Source organism: Mastomys coucha, unplaced genomic scaffold (assembly GCF_008632895.1).
Source record: "Mastomys coucha isolate ucsf_1 unplaced genomic scaffold, UCSF_Mcou_1 pScaffold5, whole genome shotgun sequence".
NCBI classification, from domain to species: Eukaryota; Metazoa; Chordata; class Mammalia; order Rodentia; family Muridae; genus Mastomys; species Mastomys coucha.
The window spans coordinates 79,858,973-79,878,446 of NW_022196911.1; the positions used below are offsets into that span (position 1 = coordinate 79,858,973).

Genomic DNA, 19,474 nt, shown 5'->3' on the forward strand with positions numbered 1-19,474 from the left:
CACTGTAGCTGTACAGATGGCCGTGAGCCATCATGTGGCTGCTGGGAATTGAACTCAGGATGGCCCTGTTCGCTCCAGCCCCACTCGCTCTGGTATAGTATACTGTAGCTGTGTTCAGATGCACCAGAAGAGGGTATCAGATCTCATTACAGGTGGCTGTGAGCCACCATGAGGTTGCTGGGATCCGAACTCAGGACCTTCGGAAGAGCAATCAGTGCTCTCACCAGCCCGAAACATTTCTTGATTTGAAACAGTGCTGAGAGCACAGGACAATCCACACCCTGCCTTTGTTTAACGTCTGGTTGGTGGGCAGCTCTGGAAAGGGGAAGGGAAAAGTCTTTGGCATGTAGCATGACTATATACAAAGTTTATGACGTTTCTCATGAGAATGGAAGGGCTGAGAAGAAACAATTCCAAACAGAAGAACAAAAGTTGTTATAGTGGAAATATCCACATTTAGGTCCTTTAAATCCTTCACTATCTATCCACTTAGATACATTTTATAGAAGAGAAGTATCTTGGAGATCTTGGACAGTGCAAATTAGAGATAATTTTGATAATGACATTTCTGTAATTTTGTAAAATGCTAATTTTACTTTGTTGTTTCCCGAGACTTGTGTAGGAGTGACTAAATTAAAACAGAAGTAACCTTGGGACTGTACTACAAAAATAATCTATAAATAAATACTGCTAACCACTGGTTTTACTGCCTGATCATTTCAGTGCCACTGGCTCCAGGCAACAAGGGAAGAAACAGCCGCAATGGGAGGAGAGCTGGCATTCTCCCAGAGAAGAATTAGTATTGGAAACGACCCCCTTTCTTGTAAGGCACACTCTGTAGCAAAAACTGCAAGATCTTAACAGCATAACAACCCTGGAAGTACAGAGCAGGAGGAGAAGAAGGCAGGCTCTGTGAAACCTCTGAGGATCTGCACGAGTTGCCAGACAAACTGGCCAGAGACCACAAAATAGAACGACTCAGAACCTACCCACTGACACAAGGTCCTAAAATCTCAGCTCTGGGGGAAGAATAGTTACCCTGTGATTACACTGGGAACTGATAGTTTCCAAAAGGCTGGCCTTAAAATATTTTAAGAAGTGGGCAGAAGACAGAGGCAGCTCCTTCCCACTGCAATATATTTCTAACATTGTTCAAAATAGCTAGCAACATGTTTCTGTTTTCTTGACAGAAGGCACTTACTGCTTGCTTGGCAAGAAAATCAACTGAGAGAACTTAACTGCAGAGAGGCCAATCAAAATCCTCGTCACAAACAAGTAATCATAAGAAGCAAACCTCTCTGAGCCACACCCGGTTTGGGAGGTTGAGGTAGGAGTGTCAGGCTCAAGGTCATTCTCGACTGGAGTCTGGTGAGACTAGAGAGATGGCTCAGTGGTCAAGAGCTCTTTGGCAGAGGATTATGGTTTTAGTTCCTAGCACCCACATCTGGTAGTTCAAAATGGCTTGTAACTCAAGCTCTGGGGAAATACACAATCGCTAGCCTCTATAGGCACCTGTACTCATGTGGACATAGCTGCGCACACACACAAATAAACATAATTTAAAAAAATAAAGAGAAAGCTTTTTTTTTTTTTTTTGGATTTATCGAGACAGGGTTTCTCTGTATAGCCCTGGCTGTCCTGGGACTCACTCTCTAGACCAGGATGGCCTTGAACTCAGAAATCTGCCTGCTTCTGCCTCCCAAGTGCTGGGATTAAAGGTGTGTGCTACCACCGCCCAGCTTTTTATGGTAGTTTTTGAGAGAAGATCTCTATATAGTCCTGCCTGTCCTGGACTATACATAGACCAGGCTAACCTCAAACTCTGAGGTCCTCCTGTCTCTGCCTCCCGAGTACTTATTTTTATAAAGTGAGTGTAAAATGGACTAAAGTTGTATGTTCCCCCTACAAAAAAAAAAGAAAAAAGAAAAAAAGAAAAAAATCTTAAAAAAATTAAGAGGTTAGGGAGATGGCTCAGTGGGTATGAGTGATTGCTGCAAAAGCAAAAGCCCTGAGTTTAAATCTTTAAAAAGCTGGGTAGGGAGGGCTACATGTGCCTGCAATCCCAGCTGGAGGAGTAGAAACGAACAGATCCTAGGAGCATGCTGACCAGCCAGCCTAGCCAAAATGAAGAGTTTCAGGTTCAGTAAGAGATGCTGTCTCAAAAGATGTGGATAGTTGCCGGCTATGGTGGCGCACACCTTTGATCCCAGCACTTGGGAGGCAGAGGCAGGCGAATTTCTGAGTTCAAGGCCAGCCTGGGCTATACAGAGAAACCCTGTCTCGAAAAAGCAAATCAATCAATCAATCAATCAATAAATAAATAAAATAAAAAAGATGTTGATAGTTGTGATGGCTATTCCTGGTTGTCAACTTGACTACATCTGGAATGAACTACAATCCAGAAATGGAAGGCACACTTGTCACCTAGATCTTGAGGCTGGAAGACTCAGGCTTCTGACTCTGATCTTGACATGGAGATCTTGAGGCATAGTGGCCATGAAAAGATTAGGCCCAGGCACCTTTAATCCCAGGAGACTGAGGCAAGCAGATCTATGAGTTCAAAGCCAGCCTGGGACAAAGCAAGCTCCAAATACAGGTGTGGTAGTACACACCTTTAATTTTGGCCACACCTTCAGCTGGAGGCCATTGGTTACTGGCCATTGGTCACTCTTCTTTACCCTCTGGCACTTACTTGCCAGCATATCTGTTGAAATGTACTTCCTCAGGATCCCAGCTTATACAGAAGACCAGGTAAACAACTAGCCTGGTGGGACTGAGCAAGCAACTTTAGACTCTTGGAACAGCTGCCCATTGTTGGATTAGTTGGACTACAGCCTGTAAGTCATTACAATAAATTCCCTTAATATACAGAAACATTCCATAAGTTCTATGACTCTAGAGAACCCTGACTAATAGTAATAAAGGAAGACACTTGACATCTTCCTCTGGCCTTCTCATGCATGTGCGTGCACACACACACACACACACACACACACACAAATAGTTTAAGAAACATAATAAAATGGGGCCAGGCGTGGTGGCCTTTAATGCAAGCACTTGAGAAGCAAAGGGAAGTGGATCTTTGAGTTCAAGGCCAGCCTGGTCCACAGAGCAAGTTCAAGGACAGCCAGAGATACATAGGAGCCCAGTCTTGAAAAATAGAACAAAACAAAATAGTTATTTGTCCCTGTAAGCTTTTGGCCAAGATGCCCAAAAATAATTCTACAAATGAAAACTATGTAACCTAATGACTAAAGTCAGTTATTAGGAAGCCAGAGGCAAATTATTTAACTTTATGTATTTCTTTGAATATAAAAAGAGAACATTATCTAGTCCCACCTCTCCATGTGGTGCAGCTACATATGACTACAAGTCTGAGCCAAGGGAAGAAACAGCAGCAAATACATTAAGGATGTGAAGACTGGATGTCGTAGGTGTACTGGCTCTCACCTCTGATCCCAGCACTCGGAAGATCACCACAGAAGAACAGCTATAAGTCTGAGGCTAGCTTACGCTATAGTGTAGAACCCTAACTCAAAAAACGAAAACACAAAGGGAGGTGGTGGGTACTGAGATGGTTCAGTAATAGACACATACCACTAAGCCAGACAGCCTGACTTTGATCCCTGAAACTCACATGGTGGAAGAAGAGAAACAACTCCTGCAAGTTGTCCTCTGACCTCCATATTAGTGTCATGGCATAAACGCATGCATACTCGTACCATACACATACAACTAAACATTAGCCCCAAACCACAAAACCAACAAAATCTTGATAGTATTGTGGGAATGGTTCTGCTACTTGCTGCCTGTATATAGCAGGCAAGTACTCCACCTTTCGGGTTTCTCCATCTGTAAAGCAGAAATAATGGTAACTCTCAATTCACAGGGTTCTGTTTGGGTTACATAACAAGACCCTGTCCCAACAGAAAAAAATATTCATACACGTGAAGGACTTAAAATGGCACCTGGCAAACTGTAAATGAAATATGTCTTAGCTATTATTAGTAGTATTAATTAGTATTATTATAGTATTTCTATCTAAACACCTATGCATATACAACTGGATTTCTATAAAATGAGAGACAGTAACAAGTGAATGCAGAAAGATCTGCTGTACCTCTGGTATACAATTAAAGGTCAAAAAGATGAGAATTTAAATAGAAGAAATAGGGGAATAAAAGGGACCCATGGCTGGCAGAGAAGCCTTGATGAAGGGAAGCTTCACAGACATGGCATGGAAGTTTGCCATGGTGGCACATGAATAAAATATCAGTGCTAGAAAACAGACAGACACGACAGCATTCCACGACAGCCCGATCTACAGAGCAAGTTCTAAGCCAGCCTTGGCTACAGAGTTAGCCCGAAACCAACCCACCAGAGGAGCACAAACTATGCTAACATGTAACCCTGAGAAACATTGCAAACCCTGACTCAGCACACAGTGCCTGATGCCTCTTCTTCCCTGGGTTATGGAACAGTGACCAGAAAGATGATCCACCACAAGTTTAGGACCCTGGGACATTTAGAGAAAGGGGTTGTTCACGTATTTAGAGAGATTTTTTTTCATAGATGAAAGGAGGTGAGCTGAGTGAGTTCACTAAGCATCTGCCCGGAAATCTCACGATGTCACAAGACCAGAGACTTAATGAGTCCTCTTGTTTCTTTCTGAAGCAGGAATAGCTTATTTCAATAAGGTAGGAGATAGTACCACTGACGAGACTTCAGAACTTCCTCGTTTTCCTGAGATGCTGCTATACAGGGCCTGCGTTTCCTGGGCCCATGTTAGGAACCCTCTGGTATACTTGGAATGTAATTAACTATCACTCCATTGCACCCATGCTTCTATAACAGACCACTAAGCTGACTTCATTGGATAAATTCCATGAATCAACACAAATCTTAGGGTGACACCAAGAGCTTGTTGGCATCAGCCCAAATTCCTTTCAGTATTATGAGTGAGGAGCCTAAAAGGAATGTTGCTAGTGCCCAGTTGTATTAGAAGTGCAATGGTATGGAATAATAACACCAATCTGCATTGTACACTCTCACCCATGGACACATGTACACCCTGACTAATCGGTGTCGTTCTTTACTGATATGGGACACAGAGAAACAGGACTCCAAGGACTTGCCCAGGATTCCAGTGACTCAGAAGCAAGCCCAAGCTTGAATCAATGTCCTGATGCCCATCAATCTGTGTGCCAGGTATGCTTAAAAGTTCCTTCTTGTTCCTTCCCGAGTCTTTTGGGCTCCTGGACTCCTTTACTTGTTTTGAGAGATTGCTGGGGGAACGTGTGTCAGCCATGGTTATGCTGCCAGAAAAGCTACTGCAAGAGCTCAGAGTCATAAACAAGGTACCCTGATGTGCTGCCAGGGAGACACTCCCTTCATCACCAGTGCTTCTGAAACATTCTCTTTAAGAGCACTTATTTGTGTATCATACAGTTCACAACATGCAGTCTCCAGTGTGGAGGAAAGTGACACATCCCAGTAAATGCAGCACCCAGGATCTGGTCATAGAATCAGGAATTCAAAACCATCCTTGGTTATAAGGCAAGTTTGAGACCCTAGGCTATGTAAGATACGGTCTCCATTTCTAACTTGGGAAGGGTAGCTGGGGAAACAGTTCAGTTGGTAAAGCTCTTAACCTGAACCCACTTGAAAGAAAAGCCGGGGGCTGGTGAGATGGCTCAGTGGGTAAGAGCACTGACTGCTCTTCTGAAGGTTGTAAGTTCAAATCCCAGCAACCACATGGTGGCTCACAACCACCCGTAATGAAATCTGATGCCCTCTTCTGGTGTATCTGAAGACAGCTACATTGGACCTATTAATAATAAATAAATCTTTTTTTAAAAAAAAGGAAGGAAAGAAAGAAAGAAAGAAAGAAAGAAAGAAAGAAAGAAGGAAAGAAAAAAAAGCTGGGCTTGGTGGCACATACTTATAATTCCTGGGGAGATGGAGACAGCCATATCCCTAGGGCTCACTATACATCTAGTCTAGTCTACTTGGCAAGTTCTGGCTAACATAAAAGACTGTCTCAAGAAAAAGATAGGGCAACACCTGAAGAATGACTCTCAAGGTTTCCATCTGACTTTCAGATATATGTGTACAGGCACGCACACACACACACACACACAAACACACACACAAACGAGAGCACAAATGTATATCTAAATAATAACAATAATATAACTTAAAATCAACAGTTCTGAGAATTAAGAACTTCCAATTTTGGTCTCAGGTACACTCTTGACCATTTCTTAACTGTGTGTTAACTAATGATGGTGAACACTATCTGCAGTTACAACTGAAATCCAAGGTCTGTGTATTATTTCCCTAAAGAGGCAAGGGATATTTAATCAACTACCTTCCAGCCCAAGGGATTGGATAGTTCCCAAGTTCTATTATGTGATCAATATTCTTACTATCATTACAACTCAGACAGGCTAAAGCTTGGCAAGAAGGTAAATTCAACTTAAACACTAGATTTTGGTTTTCTGTAGTGCCTGAATCCAACCGTGGGCGCCATGTCACCAACCCAACCACTAAATTCTGAATTTGCTAAGGGCAGAGGACATGTTTTATTATCCTTATATTCCAGAATCAGCACAGTGTCATCAATACTTGTATTCAATAAGCCTCTGATAAAATAAATGTTACCATGTAAGATGTCCGAGTCGTCTTCAACAAAATCAATGTCTCTTAAGTCCCATTCTGCATAATTGTCAAACTCCTGTTAAAGGAGAACACCCAAAGCCATCAGTTTTGAGTAATGCCTTTACAACAGCCATGCTTCAGATGCAAAGAAAAAATACTTGGGAAGTACTAAATCAGATAAAAGGCAAAGATACTGATCTAAGGGAAAGTTATAGAAAAAAGCATTGTGATACCACACCACAATACTAAGAGTGAAGCCAAGCCTATTGTTTAAAAATGTTTAATAGTTTGTTCATTCCAAAGAGAATCTTCGATTAGGCCTTCAAGTACTCTGCATGAATTCATTTTCCTTTTCCTACCTTTTGAGGGATCTGTTTAGTCCTAATATGACTTTTACTCTACAATAAGATCAGAGCAGTCTATACAAAGACAGTTTGGAGAAGAGGAAGACTATGGGGTAGCTGTGCACTCCCACTGCTGTGAACAAAACACCCGCCTGGGTATGGCAGGCTGGGCTCTAGTCTGACACCACCATCTCCAAGAACACTGCAGATGACTTCAGATAGCAAGTGAGAGCTCGTGACCACTTCCACGTTTATGTTTTTTATTCCATGGCTAAGTAAGGAACATAGTTTTAATGGACACATGTATGTGTTACAACCATTACTCAGCCCTCAGCTTGGGAAATAAATTTTTATCGGAAGACAGCTGTTTCTATTTGTTTACTTTTTGTTTTGTTTTTGTTTTTTGAGACAGGGTTTCTCTGTGTAACCCTGGCTGTCCTGGAACTCACTCTGTAGACCAGGCTGGCCTCGAACTCAGAAATCCGCCTACCTCTACCTCCCAAGTGCTGGGATTAAAGGCGTGTGCCACCACCGCATGGCTTTTTTTTTCTTTTTTTTTGGAGACAGGCTTTCATGGTACAACCCAGGCCTATCTAAAACTCAAAATGTTTGTATGCTACTTTCAAACAATAACACCAAAGTCTGGTTGCAATAGGAACATTATAATTGAAAAAGCTTAAAATGTAATCTGGTCCTTGGCTTGTCAACCTTGATACAGCAAAGCTTTGAAAACCCCTCACTGTGAAATGACAACTACAGACATTTCACACACCTATGAAGTCAGTGGGAGCAACACCACTGTACCCTAAGAGGTCGGTTCTGACTCAGAACTGTGACTGCTAAACAGGTAAGAGTACTCGCTCACAGAGGTCCACAGGCCTGAAAATCCTAATCTTCCTTTAGTAAGAGATAATAACCTCCTAAGTTTTTCCTTATTGTATGCTAAAACAAGTGTTTGTTACCTCAATGAAGTCTGCCCGAGCTGGCATGTATCCTGCCATGTCCCGAGACAGCAATGAATCAAAGGCAGGCCGGGGAGGGTCATCTGCAGCTGGAACAAACAATGGGTTTTTCTTAATTAATAAAACATTAACATGATAACATCAAATAAGTATCTTCACATTTTGGATTTAAAAACAAGCAAGCAACCCAGAATTTCTCAGGGTTTGATGGCACACACCTGCAATCTTAGCATCCAAGAGGCAAAAGCTGAAGGATCAGGAGGTCAAGGTCACATTCAGCTGCAGTTCAAGGTCAAAGTATATGAAGGCAGGGTATCACTATGAAGCCGAGGGTGGCCTCAAACCCGTAATTCTCTTGCCTCAGCCTGCTGAGTACTAGGTTACAGGTGTGGGTTCCCACATCTCAAACAGATTTCTTTGAGAAAAAGGATCCACAAGAGTAAATGTAAAAGTTTTATAAAGAGTGAAATGTTAATTATGAAAAACCATAGGTTATTTTGTTTTGTTTTGTTTTTTGAGACAGGTTTTCCCTGGCTATCCTGGAATTCATTTTGTAGACCAGGCTGGCCTCGAACTCAGAAATCCACCTGTCTCTGCCTTCCAAGTGCTGGGATTAAAGGCATGCACCACCACTGCCAGGCAAAGCTTCTCTTTGCTGTTTTTTTGTTTGTTTTTTACTTTTGTTTTTGGGACAGCGTCTCTCTATGCAGCCCTGGAACTCACTTAAAAGACAGGCTGGCCTGGAATTCAGAGATCCATCAACCAAGTGCTGGTGTTATTTTTATTTGTGCTGAGACAGTATTTAATTCACTTGTGCTCTGGAATGTTGGTGGCTGTGGTGGTTTGGATGAGAGTAGCACCATGGGTTCCGATATCTGAAAGCCTGGTGCCCAGTAGGCAGAAGTGCTTGGGAAAGGTTGAAGGTGTTGGCTTTGCTGGAGGAGGTAAAGTACTGGAGGCATATATCCTACACTACTCCCAGACTCATAATCCCCATGCCGCAGCATCCCAAGTGGCAATCATGGGGTTACAGGCACATGCCACCATGCCCACCTACCCGGGTCTGATTTCCCGATGAAGGGTCCCAGTGACTGAGTTTAGGTCATCAGGCTTGGTGGCAGGTGCCTTTAACTGCTGAGCCATCCTGTAGCCTGGTCCTTTGATATTTGCTTTCCCAAAATGAATGAAAAGTGAAAGAAAACAAAAACACAGATCCTTTCCTTCAGTGTTGCTGTACATCCTGTCAGCTTCTGTTCCTTTGATCCTCAGCACCAATACCAATTTACAAATCTCACCGACTTGAGAAGTCAAATATCCTGGATTTGGAGGTCAATTAAACTGTGTCCCAGTGCCAGCCTACAATTCTACACGTTTGAAAAACTGTCTCAGCACAAAATAAAACACCACCAGCAGCACGTGGGAGGCAGAGGCAGGCCAATCTCTGGATGTGAAGCCAGCCTATCCAAACAAACAAACAGCTAGTTTTACAACCTTGTCAAACTGTTCAGCCTTTAAAATGTCTTAGTTTCCTAGTTTTGTGTAACACAAAAGCATCTGTTATATTTATTTTACTGGGTTGCTATTAAGAACAAACATGGTCTCATGGACTTCAGGAAAACGCTAATATCCAAGCACTACACAGGAGGTATTACAACCTCTCAGGAGCCAGCAACAAAGTTATTTCCAAAAACTGAAGAAAGGGAGGCCAACGGGAAAGCATTTTTGTATGTCACTTGTGCTCTGGGCCATAGTCTGTTAACTCATCAGGTTTTGGTTACCCTATATTAAAATACCTACTGATCCCCACAGGCATCTAAGATTAAAAAAAAATTGATTTCACTGCCCTAACCAAGTAAATAAAAAGAACAAAGTACTCCTTGGATTTAACATAGTCAATACTGGATCCTGGTAAGCAAGTCCTGCATCTGATGATCAGCGATCCAAATGAATGATAAGGCTTTTTAACAAATAACAGCATAGACAGACTGGCCCCCTTTGGACATATGACCTTACAGAAGCAATCATTAATGTTAACTAATATATTCCAAGAGATGCAGAGTAGGAGGCTACAATCTGACCTCTGGGATGTGCTTCCTCCTTGTCATAGCATAGTCTTGACTCAACAGCCATCATACCAAACTGCTCTGTCTTCCAGAAGTCATCAAACCTCTCCCTATCAGCTATGGAGACAGCCCTAGGATGGGCGGACTACCTCTCACCCAAACAGGCAGGCACTTACAGTGAAATGGAATGGCTGTGTCGGCAGTTTTGGCTGCCTCAGCTTGCTTCAGGTTTAGCAGGGTGGATGCAAACAGAGGGTTATTGATGAAATGCTTCATGTAGTGCTTCTCACACTCCTCCTTGGTTTTGGTGCACATTTGATTAGCCACATCCTGCCTAGAGAAACATGGAAAGAGAGGAGTTTTCTTACTTATATAGACCACTGAAAGCTTGGTTTGTTCACCCCATATTTACAATCTAATCAACACAATATCTATCAGATGTCAACAAAACAGTGAGACAGATATACAACTGATGTCCCAAATTCTGCTACTTTGAGATAGAGAAGCAATAAAGGAACCCTTTCTTTCCACTGGAAAGAAGATGACTATAAATAATCACACATTTCCAGGATAGGTATGTAACTCAGTTGGTTGAGTGCTTCTGCTTAGAATACATGAAGGTATTTAGAATACATGAAAGTACCTCCAGACATGGAGGTACACACCTATAACAATACTCAGGAGGCAGAGGCAGAAGGGTCAGAAATTCAAGGTGATCTTTGGCTACATACGGAGTTCAAAAGCCAGTCTGAGATGGACACCTGAAACCTTGTTTCAATCATCATCATCATCACCATCATCTATACATTTCCCTGAGGTAGGCCAGAGAAAGAATAGCCATAAATAAGAAGAAACCCTGGAGCCAGACAGGGTGACAATGCCCATAATATTAACACTAAGGAGGTAGAAGCAGGTATGTTCTGTGAGTTTGAAGCCAGCATGGTCCACAGTCAGATGCAGATCAGCTAGAGATAACTCTAGAGTAAGACAATGTCTTTAAAAAGAGAGAGAGTGAAGTATAGTTGCTTATTCTTTTAATCTTACAGCTTGGGAGGTGGAGGCTAGAGGATCTCTGAATTCGAGGCCAGCCTAGCCTATATACCAAGTTCCAGGACAGCCAGGACTACACAGAAAGAAATTTCTAAAATAAAACAGTGCAAATTTTCTAAAAGGAAACAGTGCGCTCAAAAAATGGAAGGAGAGGAGTGATTCTTGCAAGTTATCCTTCGACTTTCATGTACATGTGTTCGTATACATACACCATAAAAAGGTGACTTACAAAAATTTTTAGGGGGGTGGGTGTGGTGGTTTGAATATGCTTGGCCTAGGGAGTAGCACTATTAGGAGGTGTGGCCTTGTTGGAGGAAATGTGTCACTGTGGGGGTGGGCAATGAAACTTTCCTCCTGATCACGTGAGAGCCAGTCTTCTCCTAGTGTCCTTCAGGTGAAGATGTAGAACTCTCAACAATCCTTGCCATGTCTGCCTGAACACTGCCATGCTCCCACCTTGATAATGGACTGAACCTCTGAACCTGGAAGCCAGTTCCAACTTAATGTTGTCCTTATAACAGTTGCTGTGGTTATGGTGTCTGCTCACAGCAGTAAAACTCTAACTACGGCAGCAGGAGAGCTGGCTCAGCAGTTAAAAGAATTTCCTTCAGTGGCTCGTAACTGCCTATAACTCCCTTTTCTGGCCTCCTTGGCATATAAACACTAGTGACAAATATTCATATAGATACACGCACATGCACACAAATTTAAAATCTTAAGAAATCATCAATACCAACAGAAAGCATACTGGAACATGGAAGATGTACAAGCCAGGCATGATGCACACACCTTAAATCCCAGCACTTGGAGGGCAGTCATGTGGATCTCTATATATTTGAGGCCAGCCTAGTTTATATAGCATTCTGGGCCAGTCAGGGCTACACTGAGATCCTTCTAAAGAAGTACATAAATCTAATTTATGTACTTTGAAGTTTTATGGTTTACAAAACAAATGTCACAAGCATACATTTCTTCACTAGACTTTCTATGAATATGCATAGCACTGAGCTACAAACACTCAGAATTTGAGATCGTCTTGGTGTTAGCCTTGTAGTATATTATTTCAATTTCATAGGATTAAAAAAAATGTGACCCAAAGAGAAAAATAAACTGGCTAAAGATAAATCCAAAATATACTAAGGCCTTCTTACCCCAGGTGATGCAGAGGCAGAGGTGAATGTCTTAGTCCTCACTCAAACTCACCCATACACAATCCTTCCCTAAGGCATGACTATGCTGCTGTGTACTTCAGTCAACTGTAGACAGTACGATCGATCTCCTTACTAGGCAAACAGGCTAGATAAGGGCAGGAACCTAAATTCCTGTGCTCTTACCACCCAGCATAGTACCTTATCCACGCTGGATATAGAAGCAACTAGATTCTTTGAGGTGGTGATGGGGACGGAACCCAACACCTTCCACATGCTAAGCAAAAGCTCTAACACTGAGCTACCTCCCCCAATACAGTAATAGACTTTTCCCTAGATTTTGCTAAGAGGGAAGACGAGGAGGATTGGCCCACTTTAGAGAAAAATTAAACCTCAGGCAAAGATGACTAGTAAGCTGCTCCCAGTGATCAGTTTTACCATCTTTGGTATTCCCCACAACATAGTTTTAGGATGCGTGGGTGCTAAATGAAGGAAGGGAAACAAAATGTGAGCTGAACTCTGGTCCTCCTCATGACCCGGGAGGGTGGCACACCTAATAACACCAGGAAGGAGGATGAGCGCTCGCCATCAGGGAAGATCCAGCAGAGGGTTCTTCACTAAGAAGTTACATCAAGTGAGAAAGAATTTGACTCTCCAAGCTTCAGATGCGTCACGAGCAAATATGTTTAATAACATCTCTGCTGTCTAGTGCACAAAACAAAATTATCAGCATGAGAGTTCCTAAAACGCAAAATCTGGGAGATGGGAGATGATTCGGGGGCAAAATGCTCTCTGTACAGGCATAAAGACCTGAGTTCACATGCCAGCACACATGTAAATGCTAGGCACATGGCCTGCATCTCTAAGTCCAGTACTTTGGAGGCAGATACAGGTAGATACTAAGGATTTGTTAGGCAGCCCAAACAGGCTGAAACCACAACCTCCAGATTAGGTGAGAGACCTCTCAAAAACAAAAACCAACAACCAACCAAAAAACAAGCCCGGAGGGCAAACAAGAGGAAGGCATGTGGTATCCATCTCTAACACACATACAGGCAAGCAAACTCCCACCCTAAGCCCCGACAGATGTGTACATATAGATTTTAAAAGTGGTGTTGCATCCTGCGGCAATAGTAATAAGTCCTGTTTAAAACCACTAAGTTCAAGTAGACAGTGTGAAAGCTAAAGACAGAACTCAGTTAGAAAGCTGTGAAGCTTCAACCTCAGGCCAGCTAAGATGATCCACCTCAAGTTTGATTCACTGAAATGATTCTGGAACCTGTTGCCCAGAAGAGAGCAATAATTAGAAACCTATACTTCTGTGTTCATGATCCAAAGCAACCTCAGAGAACTGCTCAGTAGTGAAACCACTAAGCATGGTGCATTCTGGGATGTTAAAGGCCAGAAGACACGTACATGGATGGGAACTTGTTTCCGAATCTTTGGTCATCAGGGAAGTGGCACAGCTTTTCCATTTCTAAGCTCTCTTTTTATATTTCAACAGTGGCTTCTCTTGAGCCTATGAGAATAAGAATACTCAGTGCTAAACTCTTACCAATTTCCAAAGCCACAGTCCATTACAGCTTCTAAAAGGGCCATTTCTTCTTGAGCTGTCCAGCTGGGATCAAGAACAGGGAAGTCTGAGGTCTAAGGAGAAAAATAGATTTGGTTAGAAACAGGGATAGGAATGACATGCAGGAGTTGCAACTATATAGTACGTGGTTTAAAAAGATAGCGCCACATGTGTCAATGCACATCTGTAATCCCAGTGAGAGGTAGGCAGCATCACTGACTTCAGGTTCAGTGAGATACCCCGTCTCAAAGACAAAGGTGGAAAGTCTTGCAGGGAGACACCTGATCCCAAGTTCTGGCTCCATATATAGGTGCACATGTATACATGTATACCACCATGCACATGGGTAAATATATGCCATGCCCCCCACACAAACAAGACTGTCATCATCAGATACATTATTATTTCTCCTAAGATACATACATATTATTATTTTCTACCTCTTCCATCCCTACCTCTATCAGCTACAACATTCTCCAGGAAAACAAAGCTATGCTTACATTTTTTTTTTCTGAAAAGAATAAATGTTTCTGGATATGTTATATAGATATTATGGGTGATAGTGTTTATTGGTTCATCAGTCAGGAGTGCATACTGCTCTTCTAGAGGACCAGACTTTGATTTCTAGCACCTATGTCAGGTAGCTAAGAACCATCTGTAATTCCAGCTCCAGGAGATCTAACACCTTTAGCTTTCACAGTCATCTTATTCACATGTGTACACGTGTGCACACTTAAAAAAAGTCAGGCATGGTGATACACACATTCAATTCCAGCACTTGGGAGACAGAGGCAGGTGGATCTCTCTAAGTTCTAGGCCACCCTGGTTTACAGAGGAAGTTCCAGGACTATACAGCCAAGGCTACAAAGAGAGACCCTGCCTTATAAAAACAAGAGATAAAAGAACCACATAGAACAAAAGGTATGTAAAAGGCAAGCAAGAGGAAGACTGAAATGTGTGGACTTTGTGCTTATGTCAAAACAAACTGGTTGGATGTGATGGCACACAGCTATAATCCCAGCTCTAAGAAAGCATAGGCAGGAAGGACACTTGCCATAAGTCTGAGGACAGTTTATTCTACACAGCAAGATCCTGGCCAGCCAGAGCTATATAGTAAGGGAGACCTTTTCTCAAATAAGCAAGCAGAATAATATCAAGTAGGTATGGAAGCAAATGCCTGTGATCCCAGCAATTAGAAGGCTGAGGTATCAGGATAAATATTGGACAATGTTCATAAGCCAATGCAGCAAATCTAGGATAGCCAAGGATGCAGAGAACTCCGCCTGGAAAATAAATCAATAATGAAGTTTTTAACTCCAGAAGAGATCAGAGGCTGAGAAATGACTCAGACTTTAAGAACTCTAGTGCTACTGCAGAGTCCTGAGGTTGGTTCCCATCACCCACATCGTGCAGCTCTCAAGTACTGTAATCCCAACTCTAGGGGCTTCTGACATCTCTAGCCTCTGTGGGCACACATGTACATACACGTAATTGAAAATAAAAATTAAAAAAGAGCAAATAAATCAAAGTGGGGAGTGTGCGGCAGTGCATGCCTATAACCTTAGCACTTGGCAATTGAGGCAAGGGATCACTGTGAGTTTGAGGCCAGCCTGGGCCTCAACCAAGTCTGGTCCTCTAGAAGAGCAGTATGCACTCCTGACTGATGAACCAATAAACACTATCACCCATAATATCTATGTAACATATCAGGGTTAGGGTTAGGGTTAGGGTTAGGGTTAAGATTCCACAGCGAGACTGTCTCAGAAAATGATAACAAACAAAACACCATGCTATACCCACGAAGATATATAAGATGAAAATGCCAAATGTTAGCGAGTATGTAAAGCAATCAACAGGTGTTATATAAACAGCTATGTGGGAAGATGTTCTAGTCATTTCTTTGAAAGTTCAACAATACATTCTACTCATTATACCTGGATTATTCACTCAGAAAGAACGAAAATCTATGAATACAGAAAGCAATACCTAAGAATGCTTACAACAGTTTTACTAATAAGAGGTCCCAATCAGGGCAAAGTGCAAGAAGTCCATAAAAAGAAGAGGATATGCAATGCAATATCGCTTAGTAATTAAAGATTCTGCAAGTGACCCAAGAACATGGAAAGGGACTGGTATTACTTAAGAGATGGAGGGATGGCTCAGTGGTAAGCCTTGGCTGTTCTTCCAGGGAACCCAGGTTTGATTCCCAGCACCCACATGGCAGTTCACAACCATTGCAACTCCAGTTCCAGAAAAACTAACGCCCCCTGGCCTCTGTGCACCAATTGCTCTTGTGTGTACATGGTACACAGATATACATGCAGGCAAAACACCCATACACATAACATAAATATAAATACACCTTAGGAAAAAAAGCTGGTGACAGAAAAGTGGAAATTACTTTACGAGGTACGTGGTTTCAATGTTCCTACTGGTAAACCTAGAATCCTCACTTAACATGGGCTAGGCTTAGTAGCATCTATTTTTATATTAAGCCGCCAAGTAAAGAAGCTACTGCAGTGGTGAAGGCGGAGAGAGGCTTCATGAAGGGCAATGGCCTGGAGACAACTCAGAACAATCAGGTCTTGGGGTAGAGTGGCAGTTAGGAGAGTAAAACGAAGCCCTCATAATGAGGTGCCAGAGGAAAGGCACCTGGGGCTCACAAGCCCAGGATGAGGGACTGAGGGCCAACTGCTCTGGGCCTCAACTGATGTTCTGAGACACAGCAATTGTGGGAGTAAAAAAAAAACAGTTTCTAGTTTAAGCCACAATGTTTTCAGGGAACAACTATAAAATAACTAAGCAGAACTAAGCACTATTCGCTTTCATGTGTCTGAAATTTCCCATGATAAAAGTAAAATAAGAAAATAATATAAGAGCCTTTTCAAGTCCATAGGCACTTACAACTTGTCATAGCTTCTGCTGGTGACTATAAAATCTGTGCTATTAGTAAAGTCACAAGCAACACATTTTGATCTAAGTTATCATATGAGCTATTTATGAGATCTGAGAGAGAAACTTCAGCGTCCATGTGTATATTAACCTCATACTAATTATATCCAATCTGGCAAGGATCATAAAGATATCTAACTATGAAAAGTCACACATTAGTTAAAAGGCCTGTTGTTTTAGAACATTGATTACCCCTTACCAATTTATATTCTAATACAAACTTTCCACATTTTATAAGGAAAAAAAGGCTTTTCTGAATAACATTGAACTTGAAGAAAAAGGGGGAGGAGGGCAGCAGTGGAGGCATCTTTGTCCTTGTCTTCTTCCTCCTCCTCCCCCATTCCTCCTCTTCTTCCTTCTCTTCCTCTTCCTCCTTCAGGTTCAATGTTGCTTAGACCCTTGACCCAAAGTTGGGTCTAAATCTCTAACAATGAGGCCTAGAAATCTATAGTTCTATGAAGCTCCCAGGCAATAGAGTTTAAGAATTATTATCATAAAGGGTGTGGTAGAGGAGCTGCCTTCTCTTGCTCAATGTCCTAAGAGTTATAAGACAAAAATAGTTACAGAATTCAGAAATCTAATAATGTACCACCCACCACAGCATGAATAACTCCCGAAAATGCAGCACTGTGAGATGAAAAAAGTACTAAAACCATTTAAAGCTATTAGATGCTTCATACTGCAAGAAATTAAGACTTTAGAGGCTTAGAATGTAGAAGGCCAAAATCTGGTCATCACTTCTACAGAAGGGAGTCTGGTAGAATAGTTAAAATTGGCTAATAAAAGCTAGGGAGTATCATAGTCCTCAGAGGCTCCCCTAAGTTCAGACCACTGAAAGGTGTTTGGGTGGTGAGCATGTGAGAAAGGATTATGTAATAAGAACTAAGGACTTGGCTAAAGTGAGACAGTGTTTTTTAGCACTGTGTGGAAGACGAGGTGCCCAGAATAGCTAAGGAGAACTCAGTCAGCTTTCTTCTAGTGGCTGACCAATACTAACAATTACCCAAGCTATAAAATTATCTCATAAGGGGTTATTTTACCATTTCAAATGAATAAATTTTGAGACATAGCTCAGTAGTAGCTCAGTGATCCAAACACTGCACCATAAAAATAAATAAAATAAATAACAAAATCTGAGTCTAGACGTTCTTACCCGGATTTGAAAAAGTGAATCGGCAGGGCAGTGGTAGCGCACACCTTTACTCTCAACACTTGGGAGGCAGAGGCAGGCGGATTTCTGAGTTGAAGGCCAGCCTGGTCTACAGAGTGAGTTCCAGGACAGCTAGGGCTACATAGAGAAACCCTGTCTTGAAAAAACAAAAAAACAAAACAAAACGAAAAAGTGAATCAAATTTCTGAAGATATAGTAACTTTGGTGAAATGAACTCAAAACGAAGCTGCTCTGATCGACTTTCCAACCCTTCATTCAATGTGCAATTGGTAAAAGGGGGAACAGTTTGGTTATGTTCCAATTAGTGAATACAAGATTTAAGAGAGCCGGGTGGGGCACGCCTTTAATCCCAGCACTTGGGAGGCAGAGGAAGGCGGATTTCTGAGTTTGAGGCCAGCCTGGTCTACAGAGTGATTTCCAGGACAGCCAGGACTACACAGAGAAACCCTGTATCAAAAAACCAAAAAAAAAAAAAAAAAGATTTAAGAGTAATCCCTTGGAGGCAGAGGTAGGAAGATCCAGGATTCAAGGTTGTCTTTGGCTACATAACAAGTGTGAGGCCAGCCTGAGCTACATGAGACCCTAAAAAATTAAAGAGAGACTGCAGGCTGGAAAATGACTCCATGATTGGGTGCACTTGATGCTCTTCCAGAGGGCCTGAGTTTGGTCACCAGAACCCATGTCAAGTGCCTCACAACTATAACTCCAGCTCCAAATGATCAGATGTGTCTGGCCTAAGCTGGCATCTGAACTCACAAGCACATACCCACATGTAAGCACACAAACACTGACACATAATTAAAAATAATAAAAATAAATATTTTTTAAAAGGAGAGATTGGAAAGTGTAAGGGAAGGAAGTTAGTTGCTCTCCCAAAACTCTTTTAAAAAGATTTATTTATTTATTATATGTAAGTACACTGTAGCTGTCTTCAGACACTCCAGAAGAGGGCGTCAGATCTTGTTACGGATAGTCATGAGCCACCATGTGGTGGCTGGAATTTGAACTTAGGAACTTTGAAAGAGCAGTAAGTGCTCTTAACCACTGGGCCATCTCTCCAGCCCCCCCAAAACTCATAAGGTGCTTTCCTTTGACTAATTGATTATAGTCCAGAACATGACTCCCAGTATTAAAGGTGCAGGTACAGAAGCAGGAGCCAACAAATGATCAAATTCATGTCGATTTTCTTTCTGAATGCTTTTGTTTTATTTTGCTTTTGAAACAGGGTCTTATGTAGCCCTGGCTAGTCCCCAATTTCCCATGTAGAAAATGAGAAAGACCTTTGACTACTGATCATTCTGGCTTAATCTCCCAAGTACTCCCAGGTTCTTTCTATGTACCACCATGTCTGGTTTTATGTGGCAGTAAGGATGGAACCCAGGACTATGCCTTGGAGCTCAATATATAAACCAGTCTGGCTTCAAACTCACAGAGATCCACCTGCCTCGGCCTCCTAAATGCTGGGATTAAAGGTATGTACTACCACACCCAATTTCTTTCTAATCTTTTATAAAACACACACAAATGTGCTGTGAATTACATAGTAGGCAG

The 19,474-nt window shown here is 42.0% G+C and overlaps 1 protein-coding gene across 1 annotated transcript in view; it reads right to left on the bottom strand.

Annotated features, from left to right (window-relative positions):
* The window catches only part of Tada2a (transcriptional adaptor 2A), a 48,802-nt gene that overhangs the window by 18,883 nt on the left and 10,445 nt on the right, over window positions 1-19,474 (bottom strand). The window contains exons 5-8 of the mRNA XM_031350934.1: window positions 13,783-13,874; window positions 10,206-10,363; window positions 7,967-8,055; window positions 6,664-6,736 (exon numbers count right to left, since the gene is read on the bottom strand). Of these exons, the coding sequence (XP_031206794.1) occupies window positions 6,664-6,736; window positions 7,967-8,055; window positions 10,206-10,363; window positions 13,783-13,874 (412 nt within the window). The remainder of the gene's footprint in view (window positions 1-6,663; window positions 6,737-7,966; window positions 8,056-10,205; window positions 10,364-13,782; window positions 13,875-19,474) is intronic.